This window comes from Struthio camelus, chromosome 6, assembly GCF_040807025.1.
Source record: "Struthio camelus isolate bStrCam1 chromosome 6, bStrCam1.hap1, whole genome shotgun sequence".
NCBI classification, from domain to species: domain Eukaryota; kingdom Metazoa; phylum Chordata; class Aves; order Struthioniformes; family Struthionidae; genus Struthio; species Struthio camelus.
Genome location: NC_090947.1, coordinates 4,506,087 through 4,525,628, shown reverse-complemented (window position 1 = coordinate 4,525,628; position 19,542 = coordinate 4,506,087). Strand labels below are relative to the sequence as shown.

Genomic DNA, 19,542 nt, shown 5'->3' with positions numbered 1-19,542 from the left:
ATAAGAAGAAATTGGGTAAGCTTCCTGACTTCCTACTTTGGAAAAATGCAATTGGGACCACAGTGCACAAGCCCAATCTAGTTTTTCCACTGTTATTTAGTCTTTTTAGCGGAAGTAAAAGCACATGAATTTACTTCCGATTCCTGCCCAATCAGAGATGTATACCATTTGTTGTCAGCATCCAAGCTATAAACTTGCCCCCTTTAGTTTCCCATATCTAGCTTAGCTCCTTTGAGACCAGGAGGAACAGATCAAGCCGAGAGTTATGTTCTCAAACCTTACCAGGATGCTTTTAAAGTTCGTCCTTTACAAAAGGCTATTTGAGGTTCCAGCTCAACAATCACAGTCTAAACCCTCTACAACTACATCAGGAGAAGAGCCAGGATACCAAGAGTCTTGGATGCGATGAAAAGACTCTAGTCCAAACGCAGTGATAAAAGGTACACTACATACAGAAAAAGCCAGAACTACTATCTTGGCTTGCCCTGTCTACTCTTTCACGTCATTCATTAACTCATCATTTCTACTGATTCTCTTAATTTTAAATAACTATTTCAACTATGTAGTTTAAAGTCACTAAACCTTCTTTTTTTCCCTTTTTCCCCTTTCCCTTCTCCTTCCACCCTTCCCCCATTTTTCTTCCCCCCTTTTTCCTTCCTCCTCCCCCCCCCCCTCCCCCCGCAAAGAGCTTTTCAAATGTGCACTGGAAAGAAACAAGGAGCAAAAAGTGCCAGTGACATCCCAGACACAAAAGCTCATTTCCTCAAGGTTTTATTAATAAATCAGCCTTCCTTCTAAATGTATACCTTGCCGTCTAGCAGTTATTATAGTACAACATCCACTACACTGGGGAGCTTATACTCACAGTGAGTAGGTCCGGTACAATTTTTGCTGAACTTGGGCTGTGGTTTATGAAATGTAATTTCATCCCATCTAATCACTTTATAATGGATTTCAGATGCCAAAGACTAACACTAGACTAAAACCATCCCGAGAAGGAGACAGATGAAGGCTAGATGTATGTAAGTGAACTCAAGTTTCCTGCATCAAAGCTAATCATCTAGTCAATTCACGTCAGTGATAATCCCTCAATTTTGGCTTCCTATGTTACCAAATCCAGGCAGGAAGAGGCAGCTCTTCTACAAAAAGAACGGCCTTTCTCACTGATGTCCAGTGAGACATCAGTGGATGTCTCAAACCAAAAAACACCTCAGATCACTCATCTGTTCCAAAAACGGAATGTCAAATTAGTCAGCAGTCTGCACATCCAGAAAAACTCTGCAGTCTGAAACACCCGAAGCAGAGAGATCGATCTAGTTCATGTTTTGACCTACTTCGACCTAAATATTCCAGGTACAGTCACTACACTGCTAGTGCTCAGGCAAAACACAAATAAACAAGAAAAAAAATATCAACTTTCCTGCTTCCTGCATTCACAGAAAAGTTATTAATTTTTCTCTTCTAAAGGGTTAACTGTGTCATTTGATTGCAAGTATGAGTCAGCTACAAAGAGAGGGGAAGAACAATGAGCTGAGCAGTTATGACAGGAAGCTCATTCCTCTGACACCCTCTTTAGCTAAACCACACGACTCGCTGCTGCAGAGCTGAAAACTTGGTAAGAGCAGCCGTTTCTTCATCTCTCAAGCAATGGAAAAGAGCAAGGCGAGAGAAGTGATTGCTTAGGAGTTAAGAAACAGGCGACTTTTAAAAACATAATAAAATGGGGTTCTGCTCTCAGGGCTGGTCTAGTCAAGCCAGGCTTGTGCATCCGTTTTCCCATCTCCTAACAGAAGGCTGCTTTCCTGCTGCACTGGAGGGATCTGCAGTATCCCTTCTCTTCACGTCCCCTCCCTCCCTCCCTTAACGATGCCTAGACAATTTCCAAGCCTGTTAAAATCAGTTCCAAGCCTGTTAAAATCAGTGCCATCACTTTGTCTGCTCTCAGAGATATTTTAAGGCATTAGACACAACTCTCCTTTTTCTCCTCCTCTTCTGCATTATCACCAACTTACTCAGAAATGGAAAGAAAGGCAAAAAAAAAAAAAAAAAAAGTGTTGCAGTTGTAAAAGGTGGTAGTTTGACTGCACAGAAAGCATAGCTTTTCCCATGGTACTCTGCCAGTATGACTCAAACCAAGAACAAAGTGAACGTCCAAGTGAGAAAAGCTCACTCTGTTTCTAGTTCATCCTTATCCTCTTCTGCTGGAGTTTCCAACAATACTATGGTAGAAAAAGCCACCAGACAGTAGAATAAAATAGGCTCTTTTGGTTTTTCACATTTCTTTAAACTGTAACAAAAGACTAAAACTTTTTGATTTGCTAAACTTAGGATATATTACAGTGAAGACAGCTGACACTAGCATGAGATGCATGAAAATGAAAAAGCAGTTGCACAGTTGAGTGCTATCTTCTAAAAGCAGAAACATTAAAAAGCACTCGAGCAAAGCAAACACCAAGCACTCCGCTATCTAATTACTGAAGCATTTGATAGCATTACCATGATTTCCTCTCACGTCCCTAAAGTAACCCATTTCTAAATTAAGCAGTGCCTGACAAACTAAAAGGGCTTCCTAGAAGCTATAGGTTTTTTCTTTATCTTGGGGTTTAAGGTTTACGTAGTGTAATCTCACAGCATAAGCAGCCAAACTGGATGAGGAGCTAACCCAACACGTTGCAACCCTATCGCTGTGCACAGAGCCAGCCTCCAGTTTGGAGTTCTTTCATTTAAAAGAGACCTTTAGGGAGAAAACTTGATTTCAGGTTTTATGAACTACTTCAGGTCTTGTACTAAGTGTTGTCAGCCAAATAATCTTTCCAGGGTCTCCTGCTCCAGTACAACTTGAGGAAAAAGCTAGGATATTTTGTAGCCGGCATCAATATCGCTTGAGACCACGTCACACAATTCAGGAACCTGGCTAGCCTGTTGCCACCACTGCCTTCAAGAACCAAGGATTCTGAGCATCTCATTAATGAGACAACACTCAGGAGTAAGAATTATGCGTAAGTTATTATTTCTGCTCTCCAAAGATAAAAAGTTTGAATTCAGAAGAATTAAGACAAGTAGCTGATAAGTAAGAGCACAGAAGCTGGCCAAGAGCCATCACTTGGCGGAGGGTGGGGGGCGGGGGGAATACTTATTGCGGACTCCACTCCTACCCTGCATAAGTAGGTAAACATATTAGAAAAAAAGGTCTAGGTTAGAAACTACTGCAGAAGAAAAATGTTATTTCAAATTAACAGAGCACTTTGTGAACAACATCCATTTGTTAGATAAAAACTAAATCTCACTTTTGTACTTTTCAAGATGCTTCCTGCACAATCAGGCCACACTTCAGACAAAACTCACTGTGAAGCTACAGAATTTGAAACTCAATCCATTTTCACAATTCTCCTGGTTTGGCAATAGTAGGACTAATACTATGTCTCATTACACGCAGCCTGCCTGCGCTCCTGATGCGGTAGAACTGAAGCAAGCAGTAGACAGTTTGACGCAAAAAAAAAATCACGCAACTACCGTCGTATCAGCCATTTCTAAAAGTAAGTATAATATTTTGAAGGAAATGATTCAACCGATGTTAAATATCCTTACTGCCCTTATTTGTCATGCCGTGCTTTCCCTCTTTCTCCTAGTAATTATCAACATGCAAATCCAGCCAGAGTAACTGCTTACTGCATCTCAAATGGAATTCTGTTAAGCTAAGCATGCTAGAGAGGGTGCTAGAAAAAGTGCGTTGTGTCTATATATAAACTGGCTATCTGGTGCACTCTATGTCTGATTTATATGGCCTGCCCAAAACTGAATGCAAGTTTTCCTGGGTGGAAAAAAAAAATAAAAATCTTCCTTTGGATATACTTCCAAAGGACCAAAGCAGAATATAATTGCAAAGCACAGAATGTATATAAAATAGAGAGGAAGAGGGGGGAAAAAAAAGCGATCCAGATTCCTGCCACTTGCTACTTTATATTTGATTACTTAACTTCTCTAAGCCAATATTCATAAAGCATGCAACTGAAAGTGGTAAAAATAAGATCTGAGCACGGAAGCAGACAAAATGCTTCAGCAGTTACAAAGTTTAACCGTACTTGGCTAGCCCGAGAGGGTTATCTGCTTAAGATCTCACGTATCAAGAAGTAGAGCACCAGACCTTCTCCCTTGCTGTCAGCTTCTCCTTTGCTCTGCACTGTCATCTGACCTTTCCCTGAGGTGGCCTTTGCTTCCTTCCATTTCCCCACGCCTTTTCCTTTTAAAAGCACCATCCTTAAAAACGTAATCAAGAAGCCTTAATTTATTTAGTTTAGAAGTGTGGGGGTTTCAACCTCCCTAGAAATAAACATATATCAGGTTTCCACCCACTGCTAACAAAGTAGAATGCAATTACCCACGATGCAGCTTGTAAGCTTTATTTAATCTCTTGGATTTGTCAGGATGCTGTGCGATATTTCCCGCAATGCCCACGGTGAAAGTTCTTGGAACTTTCTGAAGTTTAACGTCAAAAACTCAAGCGAAATGAACTGATGTACAAACTACTGCCAACGGCTGTTGGTTTTTAGTTTTGTTTTTTTAAAAATGATGGCTAGTGAGATCTTCAAAGTGTCTGTTTTCTGCTTCAGCACATATCTATCCAGCATTAGATAGCACTGTCCGTTTAGCATGGCTTTTACTCCTCAGCCTCATCTCAGATGCTATGTAGCATTTTCACTTAAAGAAAACCTGGCAGCATTAAAGCACGTTTTCTCGACTTACTTTACCAGACCGCGCAAGCGAACTAAATTATATTGGTACTGCATTAACAGTTAATATTAGTACTATTTATATTGTTACGGAGTCAAAACAGTTAGTTCATTATCTATACCAACTACTCCTGATAGCAGTCTTGATCCTCAATGCTACAGGTTATATAGGAAGAGGAAAAGTCAGTGTGCTGTGTCCTTTGATGTAAGCTCCCATGGCACGACAGATGAGCACAGTCGGTCTCCAAAAAATGTAATTAAAAAGTCTTAGTGACAGTGCTATGGAAGCCACTGCGTATAGCTCAGAAGTGTGGACACCTTACAGTACTGTTGCAGCAATTCTTCAGGAAACAAGACCAAGACAGCTTCATAGTTTTGAAAAAGTTTTTATATACACTCCACAGAATTTGCTTTCCTAGCTATATATTTGAAAATACACACTCCTTCTCTTCCTCACTCAACAAACCTTTCCCCTGGAAAGAGCTGACCTAAGATTCTGGGTCTTTAAAAAACAGTTGACTATTTTACAGTTAATTACCTCAGAAAAATAGTACCCAAGGCAAAAAAAAGCTCCAATTCCTTCATATTTCAACAGCTGTTGCTTTCTGTACTTAAATTGGTTGGTGTTATACACTAGATCACAAGTTGTATTTCTGTTCCTATTGCACCTCTCCCACTTTTAAAATTCTAATTTTATATGTTGCCTACAACTGTAGGCTAGCAACTCTATGCTTTTATCATTGCAAAACCCATACAAAGCTAGTGGAAAGTCAAAAGAAGTAGTTATGTATCAAATCAGAACAGAATATTTACATAGCACTTCCAATAAGGAAAAAATATCTTCCCCTACTTCCATCTAATACACAAAACAACGTCCTCATTACCTACTTCCATTTTCTGCAACAAGCAGCCAGGGAGATTAGCCCTCGTCAAACAAACATCAACAAACCTTTAAAGCTTAACTCCTACCCCCCTTCCAGCAAATTAAGAGACATAAGAGTAGATTTCTACATTTAAGATTCAAAATTAGAGATCACCTACAGCACATCTTTCCACAGGTAGCGTGTTCTCATCTAAAAGCATATTTAGATAAAGTTTTGTTCTTTAGACTGATGTAGAGTTAATAAAGCAATTTGGTAAGAAATTTTATGGTATTTATAATATAATGTTCTGCTGAACTGCAGTATAACTGTTAACAATTGCAAGACACTTCTCATTACCTTTTAAACTACACCAACGTTAAATGCAATACGGAAGAGAGCAAATACCTAGAGTCATCCTAAGTACTGGAGGAGGTCAGAAGTATAGTCCACAAATCATATGAAAGGCTCTCTGCAAGACACATCACCAGAAAAGTGTGTATCTATATACAGATATGCACACGCACACACACTCCTTTACCAGGTAAAAGAGAAATATTGTAAAAAAAAAAAATTGTCACTTGTTTCCATGCCCCTCTGCTACTCTATACTCCTCTTCAGCACAGGAAAACTTGTTTGAATGAATGAAAGATATGTTTGGGGATGGGCAGTTAGCAGTAAAAAGTCATGTGCAATTCTTCCAACTGTACCTTTTTTCAGCTGAGAGACTACCCTTTTGATTAACTTGGATATTCTACTATATTCTACAAAGAATCTGCAAGTCTCCCTCCCTCAAGCTATTCATATTCTGATGTAAAATTCAGGACACTAGAATACACGCTGAAATTCTTGACTTGTAAAATCAACCAAAGAAATGTCAAAAAAAAGGTTGGGCCAATGTTATTTGAGCAAAGATTTAACATCCAGAGAAACCAATTAAAAAGCCCGGCTTAACTATCTTGTCATGTTAGTACCGCCCTACATTAAAGAGTGTGGTTAACATCATCTACTACTTTGCGTTTTATCAGATTTTCTGTCATTTAAGTACAAATATCAACTCCAAACATTCTGCAACAGAACTGTAACCATGCCTCCCAAGAACAAAAGCCAAATTCTACAGTCGTTTTGCAGAAAAAGCACACAGGAAATTTCACAGAGGAAGAAGTTTTAAAAATGCACAGTTAAAAACTTCAAAAAATGAAAGCACACTATTCTCTGTAACTCATTGTTGTAACTAATTCAACATTTTTACCTACAAGATAGTCTTACCTGGTCAGTGGATAGGAATTATACTCTCAGGCTTGCTATCATTCCACAATCCATTCTATCACGCTAATAAAAATTCCATCAGAGCGGCAGGATACGTCAAAACAACTTGCACAGAGTGAAACGGCACTGAATAACCCATCAGCTCAGATTAAAGCTTTAAAAATCGGCATTGTTTAAGAAATGATTGGACAGCTTTTGTGTGGGGGTGGGATTGGATTACTGCATCCAAACTGGGTCTGAGCTATAACGGATTACCTGAAGAGTTTGCGTCCTAGCCCTTGCTCACCGACTACAGAGACTTAATTTAGCCGTATAACAAAAATGACATTCATGGCTATTAACTGGAATTCTTGAAATCAAGGATAGCTACTTAGAATACAGCAAGAGCATTACCAATGCCATAACACACATAGAGGCAGCCCTCCTCTAGTCAGGCCCTCTCTTCCTTTGCTACTTTTTCTTTCCCTAACAGCCATACCAGTCAGCAGCTACAATGTTAAGAGTTTTATCCTCAGTCTCATAGTCCATTTAATACTTGGCTTGTGTCCATGAGTCGGCATAATGCGAGGAACAGCTGGATTACAAAAACAGCCAGCAACGAAAAGTGTTTGGAGAACAGGATAAATGAGCAGCAAAAAAATCAGCCTTCTGAGGCTCTCAACCTATTGGAAGAAAGTAAACTGAAAACCCTTAGGTTTTCTACCTACTTCTGAGGTATGCCCAAGCAATCTTAGAAAGGTTATAGATAAGGTTTCTGCATCTAATCATCGTATTCAGAGAGCTTGTTCACAAGAAATTGGGCGGGGGGGCTGGCACAGTAGCTTGCTTTTGCAGTGAGAAGGCGGCAAGGGCAGACTTATTACGGCAGACTTATTACAGCAGTCAGCACAGGGACCCGACCTCAGCGATACAATACTCTAAGTAATGCAGATACCCGTACTAGTAGGTTGGGACCCCCCAAAAACGAGGCTAGGCTTCTGTAAGAGCACAGTCCACTACAAACCCCACCAATCTTTATTTCATTATGCTACATTAGTAGACTGTTTGGTTAGACAATGACAAACTCCAGGTTTCCGGAGTTTCCCTTCCTGCTGGAAGAGGAACATTTCCCAGACTAAGCCTGACAATATAGACACTTGTTCCTTCAGCAAATTAAAAGGTGTTTCCCCAGCACACAACTTCTCTTGTTCTAGCTCACCAAATAACGATTTTTCCAGCACAATGACAGTGGAGTACAGATATTTCTTAAAACACTGTATAACCATTTAAAATACTGACGTTCTCTACATACACAACTATTATCCCTTCTATCCACATACAACTGTGCTATTTCCCAGAGCCTCTAGATTCCTCCACAGTTCATGTAAAGGTTAGGCCACATCACTATTTCAATGTACTCATTTCACAGAAGGGCAGATTTAAATTTCATATTTAATAGACAATGAAACAGCATGACCTCCGGGTATCAGAGGAATGTCCCAAAAGCCCACTTCAACTCCCAACAGATGTTGATTCAAAATATTTGTCAATATAAATCCTCTTAGTGCTCAGCAACACACTCAGCAAAGCAAAAAAATCAAGACCAGGATGAACACATTTCATGTAGCAGAATGGCTATTTTAAAGAAAAAAAGCACATGGGAAATACACAGTTGCAAAGTAAAACAACAGGATTGTAGATCCATTCAAATTTAAACAGAGTTCTTTTCTAAAAGGACATCTTTTCTACCATTTTCCTAGCAACTCAATCAAAACAACTTCAAATTTGCAGTCAAAGAAAATCAAGAGGTGACTACACAGACAAAAAAGCCTGTAAGCTGTTATCCTTACTGCTCATGGTCAACAAAAGTGCACATGACTTCGTATTTCCAATTGAAGACTGCAATGCATAATAAGTGTAAATAGCCACACCTTAAATTTTTTCAAAGACAAACTTCTAAAAAGATGCGGTTTTTTTTTTAAATGAAGGGAAAAACGTGAAGCTACAGAGTTTGACTGGAGACCACAGTACGAGACTTTTGCTGTACGTGAAACACAGCAAGATTCTTTCCTTACTCTCCTGTCATCCTAGCATGTTAGCTGATAAATGCTCCATAATTAGAAGACCCAAGTGGGGATGCCTGAAATCCATCTGACCTGAGGGAACGAGTTCAAAAACCTGAGCCAGTTTTTCACATGCCAGATGCTCCCGTATTCTGATTTTGTCTACTGGAAGAGGCTGGCAAAAGCTGACAGAAGAGACAGACTCATCTAAATTTGGTATTCAAATACAGGATTAGGAGAAAGGATATTCTGAGATGTGGGAAGCACTTGATAAAAAAAAGGCAGGAAAGTATTAAATTTAAATCAGATCCTGGTGAAGAGAAAGGTCACCAAGCATGTAAGAGGAGAGACTGAGAGGAAAGAAACACTATTCCTTTGAGCTCTCTCTCTGTGCAAAATTCCATGTTCAAGACATCAACGAGACTGCAAGTATGACCTGCAAAAAATCACCCGTAAGACTATGAGAGGTGCGTTATCATGCCATTACAAGTAAGATTAAAACCCTGATCAATCAGCTAAGACAGCAAGTGCACGAACAAACCACCTTTGCAAAATCACCTTCAGTAAGCTAAGAACACTTGCTTTCTCCTTCCTGGAAAACATACATCAATCTGATGCAACATACATCTAAAGACTGCAAGCAATCATTTTATGGTAGGGAAAATTCAACTCTGAGAAAATATTTTTGAGGAAGTCAGAACTGGTGATATCATCTCGTGTGCTCCTTTGGCAGACATTTGTATTCAAACAGCATAATTCACTTTCATTCACATAAAACAAACCTTCCGACAGCTATGAGGAAAGAAAATTGTTGCTCTGAAATTTAACTATTGTTTTTGCATTTCTTTGCACTCCAATGACAACCAGCACTGCCCTACCTAATTGCCAGGTATCAAAAATAGGAACAAAGAAGTGGTTGATCCACCTGGCAATTTCGGTTTACCAAAGGCCCTGATTTCTTGTGCAGCAACGTATGATACAAAAATAACATCTAAGTATTTACTCAACCAGCACAGAAGCTCATAAACCATCTAAGAACTAGAAGGCATCCAGCATTTCTGCAATTATACTGTCAAGATGAAGCTGTACCACAAAAGAAACTTTCATCTTGCACATATAACAGCATGCTGCAAGGAGAAAAGACTTGTGAAAAGAAGCTGTGAAAAAACAGCAAGAAGCTAGAAGCAATGGCAAATTAACAGGCTTCCTCATCACATCTGAGACTGAATCACAGCTTGGATTCGGCACCAGCAGATCACTTTCTCTTAAATGCTATGGTAGTATTTAGGTAGATAAAACCAGAGCCCCTAACAAGCAGCATAGGCAGCAGGCACACAGAACGGCAAAGCAGATGCGACAAAACTAATCCGTCCCTTCTCAAATCACACCCAGGTTATTTTACCAAAAGTACATTACAAGCAACCACCTTCACAGTTCTAGGTCAGAAACTTTTAATGAGCAATTAGCTAAGACACTCATTTCTATGGGCACTGAACAGTATTTTAAATCCCTAAATTAACAGAAGTTATTTTAATCTATTCAATAGAGTGCCCACATCAAGACTAATCACTCAAAGTTTTAAACCAGAAGTTGTGCCATCTGAGTTATGTGCAATTATATTCGCTGCCTAAAACATCCATCCTTCCATAACTAGAAATAGCTGTTCTAGTTCGGTTAAAGTTTTCCAGTTTTTACAGCTGACAATAAAATCAAACATTTTCCAAAGGTTTGAGGTGCTAGAAAGAAAAACAAGTAAAAAAAAAAAAAACCCACAGAATCCCAGAACCCTAAAGGAGCATACACTGTATCAGAGATTCAGTTATAGGAAAACATGATACGTTTGAGGGGATGAGGGAACAGAGAACAGGACTGTAGGCAATTCACATCTATCTGGAGGACACTGCTTTATGTAATTAGTGATACACTCCCTTCTGCCAACAGTTTCGTTTTGGGCATACATCCACTTCCCAACACAATGCAGTATTTGAAACAGAGCTTACACCTTCTCCATTCTCGGCACATAAAACTCTCAACTTGGTAGGCTATAAAATTGTTTTCTAGTCCTGTGCATTCTAGTACTGCCCAAGCCTTGCCCTTCACGCTGCCCTCCACATTTCACAGTGCTTACTCAAGACTGTTGAAAGACAAAGTTAAAAATCCATCCAAATACACACCGGAAACGTCTTTGGCACTGAAGTCTGGCCAAAGAGTACTCCAGGTAAGGAGAGATGTCAAACTACTACAACGGTTAGAGTTATGCCACGTTCCTGCCAACGTGAAAACATTATGTCTGCATTCTTTTGCAACCTCTGAAATATGTACAAGTGTGTACCTTCTTTCTAGCCTCCAAAAGTCAGTAATTTTCAAGGGCCTGAACAGCACTTCCACATGTTTATAAGATAAAATTACATTATGTAGCCATTCATAATCTCTCCTACCCAAAGTTATTTACACACTGTAAGCACTGCTTGGCAACTAACTCAGCTCCTCCTAGGTAATTACAGTCTTCAAAATACTAACAGCGAATTACAGCCTTATTTAGTATTTATTCTGCCATACCAAGCTTTAATTTCAAAAGCTCAAGCTTCTACAGCCAGGCCTTTGAGAGCTCCCCGCATTTCTTGCCACCTGCCAGCAGCACCGCTGTTCTCTGTTCTCACAGTGATCTAAGAGTACCTCCAGACGAGCTCTAGCAGATCAGACCAGTCAGTTTAAGAGATCCCTGTTGCTTGCCTCATTCTCATGCAAGAAGTAACTACCCTTACCCACAGGGCAGATGAGGAAAAAGCACATAGCAGCTCTTCACCTGTAGCAATTTACCCTTTGGCATCTCTTTTTATTAAATAGTTTAAAATAAAATTAGTGACAAAAGATGCTAGGCTGGAACGTAGTTATCTGCAGTAATCTTAAACGCCAGTGATCTGCACCACATCAGTTCATTTCAATTACCTATGGCATGAAAAATGCATTCCCTAATTTGCAAGACTGAAGACTGAGCTCACTCATACGGATGCTTTTTCATATATATTTTTACCCATGTAACATTCTCACTTCAGTGTCTAGACTAGTTACTTTTTCCAGCTTTAGCTGAGAAGAGTTCTACAGCCTGCTTTTTGTTCCCTAATTGAAATAAGGCAAAAGAGAAAATAAGAGCATCTTGGGAGTGAAAGGTTATGGATGTCTTTCCATAAAAAGCCCTTAAGCACTTCCCTCATCTTTACTGTGTGATGAAGGCCCAAACGTTAGCTGTTTTTCCACTATGCACAAAGCCAGCTATTCCTCTGTAGCAGATTCAGATAGATATGTAAGTGTACCAGATGCCATCTGAAGCAGAGAGAACACCAAGACAAAATGCCAATGCAGCCATGTCCATATTCCCCTCTCAGAAGCATCTCCTGTATTTCAAAACTCTCAAAGCTACCTCCCGACTATCTGAACTAAAATCCGGCTTACTGCTGTTCCCTGTGCATCCCCCCTCTCCCCCACTCCAGTGGTTAACTTCTCCCCCTAAAAGTATTTTAACAGCAGTAAGACAACAGCTGATATTTCAGAGGTGCTATTTTAAGGTTTGCCTATGACAGCTTAGGTCTAGCTAGACAGATTTCACTGCTCCTGGCAACCTGCTCGCTTGACTATACCCCAGGAGGGACAAATACCTCTTTTCACAAGCCTGAAATGATATGAGGATTCGCTCCTTGCAAGTAAGGGATAAAAATAAAGCAAAACAAAAATACCCACAAACAGTGTTGAAGCTCAAGCTCCAACTTTATTCACCAATCAGCTGGGAAAGATAGCCTTCTAGATGAGAGAGTGATTGGCATTACTTCCTGCAGACAAGCTCAGCCTCTGGGCTTGCGAAGAAAAAGGCTGGGATTTCCATGTTGTTAATCCTAACACTAGTTTCTTGCTTGGCTGAAATAGGAATCACGGTTCCTAAACAGCTGCTTCCTCAGCCAGGGAGCGAACAGCTGAAGAGGACTCAGGCCAGGCATGTACACAAAACCAGACAACTAATTATTTGTAGTTGCAATAGGCACATTGTGAGGCAGATTACAAGTTGGGAGCTAGGCTACAATCAGCTGTTCGACCAAACTGAGATGGATCTTAAGACTTTTGTCTCACTTCTTAAACTATCCAAAGCTGCTCTTTTGGAAAAGATTATAAGCAAAGTCATTGCCATTTGTTGGATACAGATCCATAAAACAAAGAAAAATGGCATGTTCACTGAAGAAAAACACACTGGCTGTATAAAATGGTCTTAATTTTGGAACACTTCTCCATATGTTACTGGCAAGCGATTCCTGTGAAGGCCACCTATCCTTCCAATATTTAGGTCAGCTTGGCTCAGAATCAAGTTCTCTACGAGCATCTCTTGCCTTCCTAACCTTTTGTATAGGAGAGATCTATAGCCAGGAGTGCTTTTTCAGAGCGTTTGACATGTTGTGCCAATAAGACTATTGCTCTCATAAAGGTAGGAAGAGTAATGCAATGCAAAAATAAGTCAAGGAAAGCAATTGGTACCACATAAAACATTGTTTCAAAGGGCTTATCGTGGAACATTTAGCTGGCTCGCAAAAGTTTTGATGACTCTGTAGATGCCAAATACTGCTCAAAAAAGTTCCATTACTACAATAATGAGACACATAAATCTTACGCTTACCTAGTCCATCCCTAGGGAACACTAAGTGTTTTGATTTGCACAACAATTTCATACAGTTTGCGTAGCTTGCGTTCCTATATATAAATATCCATTCTACGTGTTTTAGCTCTGAAGTTTCAACAAACTGTTTCCACCTCTATTATGCAGGTAATCCGGATAATTAAAAAAAAAAAAAATCAGAATTCTCTCCCAAATTATTACTTGAATTCAATAGCCAAGCCTTTAAAAGCTCCGTATATACAGTTATCATAGCATCTCTTCATTAGTCCTGAAACTGCAGTACCGCCTTTAAGTTATTTGATGCCTTCTTCAGCTTGAACAATAAAGACTGGCTGGTTAGTTTTACCTGCATTTTGAGCTACTTCTAATCAACTGCACATTCTGCTCCTCTGTACAAGTGTAACATCACAATTTTAGGATCACAAAGAATACAAGACAACGATCCAGACTAAAAGCTCAGTCAGACTGAACCAATTTATGGTCCACAAACTAATCATGCCACTTAAAAAAATAATAGTAATAATAATAATTTAGGAGCATATGTAGGTGACAGTTCCTGAAATTTTGCAATAACGACATAGAAGTATGAAGAAGTCACTCTCATACCACTACTTTAACACGGTATGTTGCTTAAATTGCTAACTTTTCAGTTGGTATTTAATTTAAAGAGTTCTCCTCTGTAAATTCTAGGATGAAAAAGAGAGCAAGATTTCTAGCACAGAGATAACATACGGCAGAATTGTTTTCCTGTGCAGTATAAAACACATTTGTATATAAAACATCAGCAACACAACATGTAAATGACTTTTCAAATAAAAGAAAAAAGTTTGCCTTGATCTTGCTCTCCGCATTCAAGAAAATAAGGAACAGTAATATTATCTACTTATGAAGAGAAACATGTCATTTACACAGGTGGTAGTTTCTCGCTGTATTTGTAAAATTCCTTCTACTCACGTAACACAACCATCAGTGTAGCTCGCAAAGAGTAGAATGAGAGTTAGGAAAAAATATTCCCTAAAACATGACATCCCAGGTTATCATGTCAATCCCATCCAAAGGAGGGGAAAGCAGGAAGCCAGTCCCTGTAAGGTTTAATTGCTCAGCACTCTGCCTTCCCAAACCACATATACACCAGCCACAGAGAACAGAGAGATGACTGCACAGCATGCACATGCAATTACTGCTGGCTGTGCTGGCACACAACTCAGAGCATCAAACTGCTAGATTTTGCAAACACTGCTGGCAGGTATTCACGGAGAGGGATGAAATAGTCCAAAAGTTTCCATTGACCTAAACACAGAATAATCTGCTGGCATCAACGCTAGTCTGAAAGTGGAGAGGCCTATCATTGATCAGCTTTGCTCTCATCTCTAAGAGCCGACAACCAGAAAAAGACAAAATAGTCTCAGCAACACAAGCTAGGTATGGATACAGCCAGCCCTGAGTGGCAGCCATTTGCGTCCACTAGAAATTCAGAACAGCGTGGTCTTATTTTAACTATATTTACATAACTGCCATCCATTTAACTACCATGCAAGGCAGTAACCAACAGCTAGATTCAGTTGTATGCTATTACCCTTCCCCAAAGGGCAGCTGACCTATAGCAACTGCACCTTTTACCACTGCTCTGGAGAGCTCTGAATAGGAAAATAAACTACTTGCAGCTGATCTAGCTCAGAAATCGCCTCAAATATTTTAATATTAAGACTACCGCTTAATTTTGCTAATGCTACTGCTAAAAACCTGTCACTACCATGTGCTTCACTTTTACAATTTCCTTCCGCTTGCTTACAGTTACTTCCTCTTAAACTTGTGTTCTTACATCCTGCGGAGGTGGGGACTGCCTTGGTCACCATGCAAAGTTCTCTTTTGTTGTATGCAAGACTGCACACACAGTAAGACACCCTGTTTGCAAGTTCAACAAAATTCATGTTTCAAATTGCAGGAGCATAAGAGAGTCTTTTAAGTTTTAACGTGTCCCATAGAAGCAGGCGATAGAGTAAGAATTGTCAAAAATATAAGAATTACAAAATATAATGACTGGAAAGAGTAGAAGCACAATTCTTTTGGAGGAAAACCAAAGCTGGAGAAAATGAATGCGTTTCAACTTACTGCCAGAGATTTCAAGGTAAGTACCTCCATGAATAAAACCTGGTTTGGACTCTTTCAGACTCCTACCTGAACATGACAAAACAACATCCTACAATCTGCTAGTAACTTGCAGGCCCCTGTGGCTTCTGGATAACAAAGAGAAGGCCAAAGAAAACAGAAGAGTGAAGACTTCCACAAGAAGGCAACGTTTCTAAGCAATGCCAAAGCACCCGCGAGGGATCGGAGCTGAAATCTCAACAACCCTCATACTCATCTTAGCATGAGGATTCTCAGACTATTTATTAAGAGGGGCCAAAGGGACTACCTAATGTTTTTAAGAGTTCTTGTGACCACACGGATTGCCTGTGCAGAAGACAGGCAATTAAACTACAAACCAATCATAATTGCAGAGGAACCAAGACAAAGTAATGCAAAGAGTCTAAAATAATGTGGGAAAACTCTGAACCTTGAACTGGGCAGTTCACAGTTCTAGCACTCAAGGGAAAAGATAAAAGACTTACTTGTGGAGGGCTTTTTGATCAAATTGAGTTGTCCTTTACACAGTTTCCAGTAAAAAGAAGCAAACATTTAAAGCATCAAAAGCACTTTGTGGTAAAGTGAAAAGCAGCATATAAGCTAAAGACAACTGAAAACAGGAGAGAAACCTGCAAAAGAAAAGAACAACCTAGGTCTCCTGTTACAGATTTAGCATGCCTTGCTTGACCAAATGACAGACCAGCCAGGGCACAGTTGTGGAATTTATACCCTCATCCCAAACTAACTCCTAGACGTTATCATGACTCAAATTCTACTAGATGGCACTATTGCTCATTCTTGCTAGCTCGTATCCAGGACAGGATATTTCTGGTCCTCCTATCTCAAACTACGCCCCTAGGAGCTTACCCATTCCTGTCAATGCTCAGAGAGCATTTTCTCATCATGCTGCCCCAAAAATCTGATTTCTGTCAATGCACTCCCTAAATCACTCACACAGAAATGAATCCACAGTACGTATTCCAAAAAGACTACAAACTAGGTCGAAATGGTGTACAAATAGAAGATATCCCAGACCAGAGCTGCCATTAGGGGTAGTATCTGAGGAGTGTGATGTGAGAGCTAATTGAATCCAACAGCTAGGTGCCATCAAAAATAAGTAGGTCTTCTACATTCACGGTCAACAGATGCACACTAGCGTTTATCAAATCCTGCAGTAACTGAGATTCCAGAAAGAAAACTAAAAGAGAATTAAAACTCTTAACGCTCTCAGAGGAGCAAATTATCTTGTGTCATGGTAATTCCCTCAGCCAGCCCTCCTTGGGATCACACTGGCGCTAGTACCAGCACGAGGAAGGGAGCAGACACATACAACCCACCTTAGCAGAACAGGACGGCCGCTTTTAGCGGCAGCTAGCATCAGACCAGTCTAGATACAGGGAAGAACTGAAGCCCATGGGCAGCTCATCCTGAACTCAGGTCAGGGTTGTCAGTCTCCCCCTTTGCGAGATGATGGGAGGAAGAATGCAGTCTGCATCAACTTTAGTCAACACAAAACCAAATCAATGTCACCGTGTTCTCTGGCGAACCAGTACAGCCACACACAGCAAGTAAGAGTTGGAACAAGGCAGTCATCAGCTGTTTTTAACTGTTTACATCAGATCAAGTGCAAAGACTGTGACACAGTCTCTAGTGAACTGCAAGTCTAACTCATTAGAGGTCAATACAAGCAAGACTTGTGCATACGCATGGTGCTGTAAAGCTGTTTCAAAAGGTTTCAAGTTAGATTGTACGCTTATGTCTATGTCTAACATCATCTTGCACTTTTCTGGTTTATGTTTTTTTATTTATATGCACCTCCATTAAAACAATAAAATAAACAGGGACATGTTTGCTAGTTGTCAGTCATTAATACCAACCTCATGAGCAGGCAAACAAGCAATTTTTCCTAACCTAAAAACCTAGAGTTAGAAGGATTTCAGTACTAGCTGGCACTAGCCAGTATTTCTCTCACATATAAACACTTTAAGTACTTCAGACTTAAGTGGTACCCTGAGATCATAAATAGATCAACACCTCTGAAATTAACGCAATCTTTATTTTGCATTTAATGATTTTGCCCTCGGGTTGCCGGACTGACAGTTGGATCTCTTCTTAAAGCAGGCAATTCCACTAGAATACCTCTAATCCCTCCAGATGCAATTTTACAAAGCTATAGAACTACTAGCCAACAACAGCGCATACATAAAAAAAATTACCACGTTGTTCTATGGAAGGGCACTTAACTTACAGCTTGGCACAGTACCAAAAAAAAACACCAGTGCAACACACTGTTTACAGTAAAGAAATTCAGGTTTCGCAGTCAACATTTCTAGCTGAAACAAATACGAGGGCACAAAAAAAACCCTGACAAGAGACAAACGAACGGCCTGCGTGCCTCCAAGTTCTCTCTGACCTTCCCCTGCCTACATTCCTGCTTTTTAATCAAGAAAAAGATGGAAAAGCATCTGTAACACACCCTAGCGATCAAAGCCCGCCCGTATATCTTCCACCGAGCTCGCGCTCAGAGCTTCGCCACCAAAACCACTGAGGACGTGCCCCTCTCCGATGAACCCGAGACAAGGGGCGCTCAGCACCTCACCCTGCAACCTAAGACAAATAAATAAATAAGTAAATAATAAAAAATATCAAGGCGGCCTGAAAGCTGCCGAGCTTTTGGCTGCTGAACGCCACGCCGAGTTGTCAAGAGCCGTAGCGACGGAGAGGGGCATCACACCCTCAGAAAGGGTCCTTTAATCGCAGGACTGCCAGGCCACCTCCCCGCAAGGGCTGCGAGATTTAGTCACACCCCCCCCCCCCTTCCAGTTTCAGAGCGGGCGGTGGCTCAGTTAGCGCCCATTAACGTGTTCCAAAAAAAAAAAAAAGAAATAATAATAATAAAATAAATAAATAAAAGAGGGTGTCGTTTTCTGGTGTTTTGTTTCTTTTTGTTTTCTAAATACACACGTACGCGACACGCGCAGCCGTTTCCGTGGCCCCTCGCGCAGCGCGTGCGCGAGCCGGGCGGTTGAGGGGACCGTTGGAAGGGACCGTTGGAAGGCACCGCTGCAACCGGGGGTGGGGGGGGGGGGGGAGGAGGAGAGGAAGGGGGCGCGGCGCGGCGCTCGGCTCTCTCACCTCGCGGGCGATCTGGTTGAGGGCATCGTCCTCCGCCGTCAGGCGCTCCCGGTTCGGCAGCCGCTTCCGCCCGGCCCCCTGCGTCCCCATGATGGAGCCGCTACCCCGCTGCTTACCCGCCGCCGCCGCCCGCCCTGCCGCCCGGCCCTCACGCCGCCTCTGCCGCTCGCCGGCGCGAAGCGCCCGATTGTCACCGCCCCCCCACCCCCACCCCGCCCCGCGCATGCGCAACGGCCGCCCCGGGGGACGAGCAGGGGCTGTGGGGAAGGAGGCGGCGGGCGGGCGGGAAAAGGCGGCGGGTGGAGGGGGAAGGAAAAACATCCCCGCTCCCTCCAGAACCAACCCCAAAAGGCAGAAGGGGAAAAAGCCTAGATTCCCAGAAGGAGGAAGCTCAGATTTGAGCTGCTTGGCGCCGCCTTAGCTCGTCCCCCCCACCCGGGCCCGGCGGGGGGGGGGTGTGAGGAGAGGGCGCTTTGCCCCCCCCCCAACCGTCCCCTCTGCCCTGCCGAAAACCCCTGGAAAATCCAGCTGACGGAGACCAAAAAGCCAAACTTGAAATTCTTTTGTGACCTCATGCCAGTGTAAACGCAGACCTGGATAAAGGTAAAAGGCCTGTACACACCAGTAATCTAGCAGTTTGGAGGCGGCAGCGCTTGGTTTCGCTGGTGACCCGCTCCAAGCGGGCACCAGGCAGCTGTGCCAAATCTCCGGCAGTTTTC

The 19,542-nt window shown here is 41.5% G+C and overlaps 1 protein-coding gene and 1 long non-coding RNA gene across 11 annotated transcripts in view; one reads left to right on the top strand and one right to left on the bottom strand.

Moving 5' to 3' along the window:
- LOC104151161 (leucine-rich repeat flightless-interacting protein 1) overlaps positions 1-19,023 on the bottom strand; it is a 108,843-nt gene extending 89,820 nt beyond the window's left edge. For 6 of the 9 annotated variants that reach the window (XM_068947811.1, XM_068947812.1, XM_068947813.1 and 3 more), the window contains exon 1: positions 18,824-19,013. In XM_068947811.1, coding sequence (XP_068803912.1) covers positions 18,824-18,913 — 90 coding nt within the window. In that variant the 5' untranslated portion in view covers positions 18,914-19,013. Of the gene's footprint in view, positions 1-18,823 lie in introns of all 9 variants that reach the window. The other 3 variants (XM_068947815.1, XM_068947818.1, XM_068947816.1) reach the window with 2 other exon arrangements.
- Positions 1,547-17,544, top strand: LOC138067602 (uncharacterized). 2 transcript variants are annotated; one of them, XR_011141773.1, is made up of 4 exons: positions 1,547-1,662; positions 2,818-2,999; positions 3,437-3,536; positions 15,732-17,544. It is a non-coding gene; the product is annotated as an uncharacterized lncRNA (long non-coding RNA). The 2 variants fall into 2 exon arrangements; XR_011141774.1 differs by lacking the exon at positions 15,732-17,544 and adding an exon at positions 4,425-6,045.
- Positions 19,024-19,542: the final 519 nt, after the last annotated feature.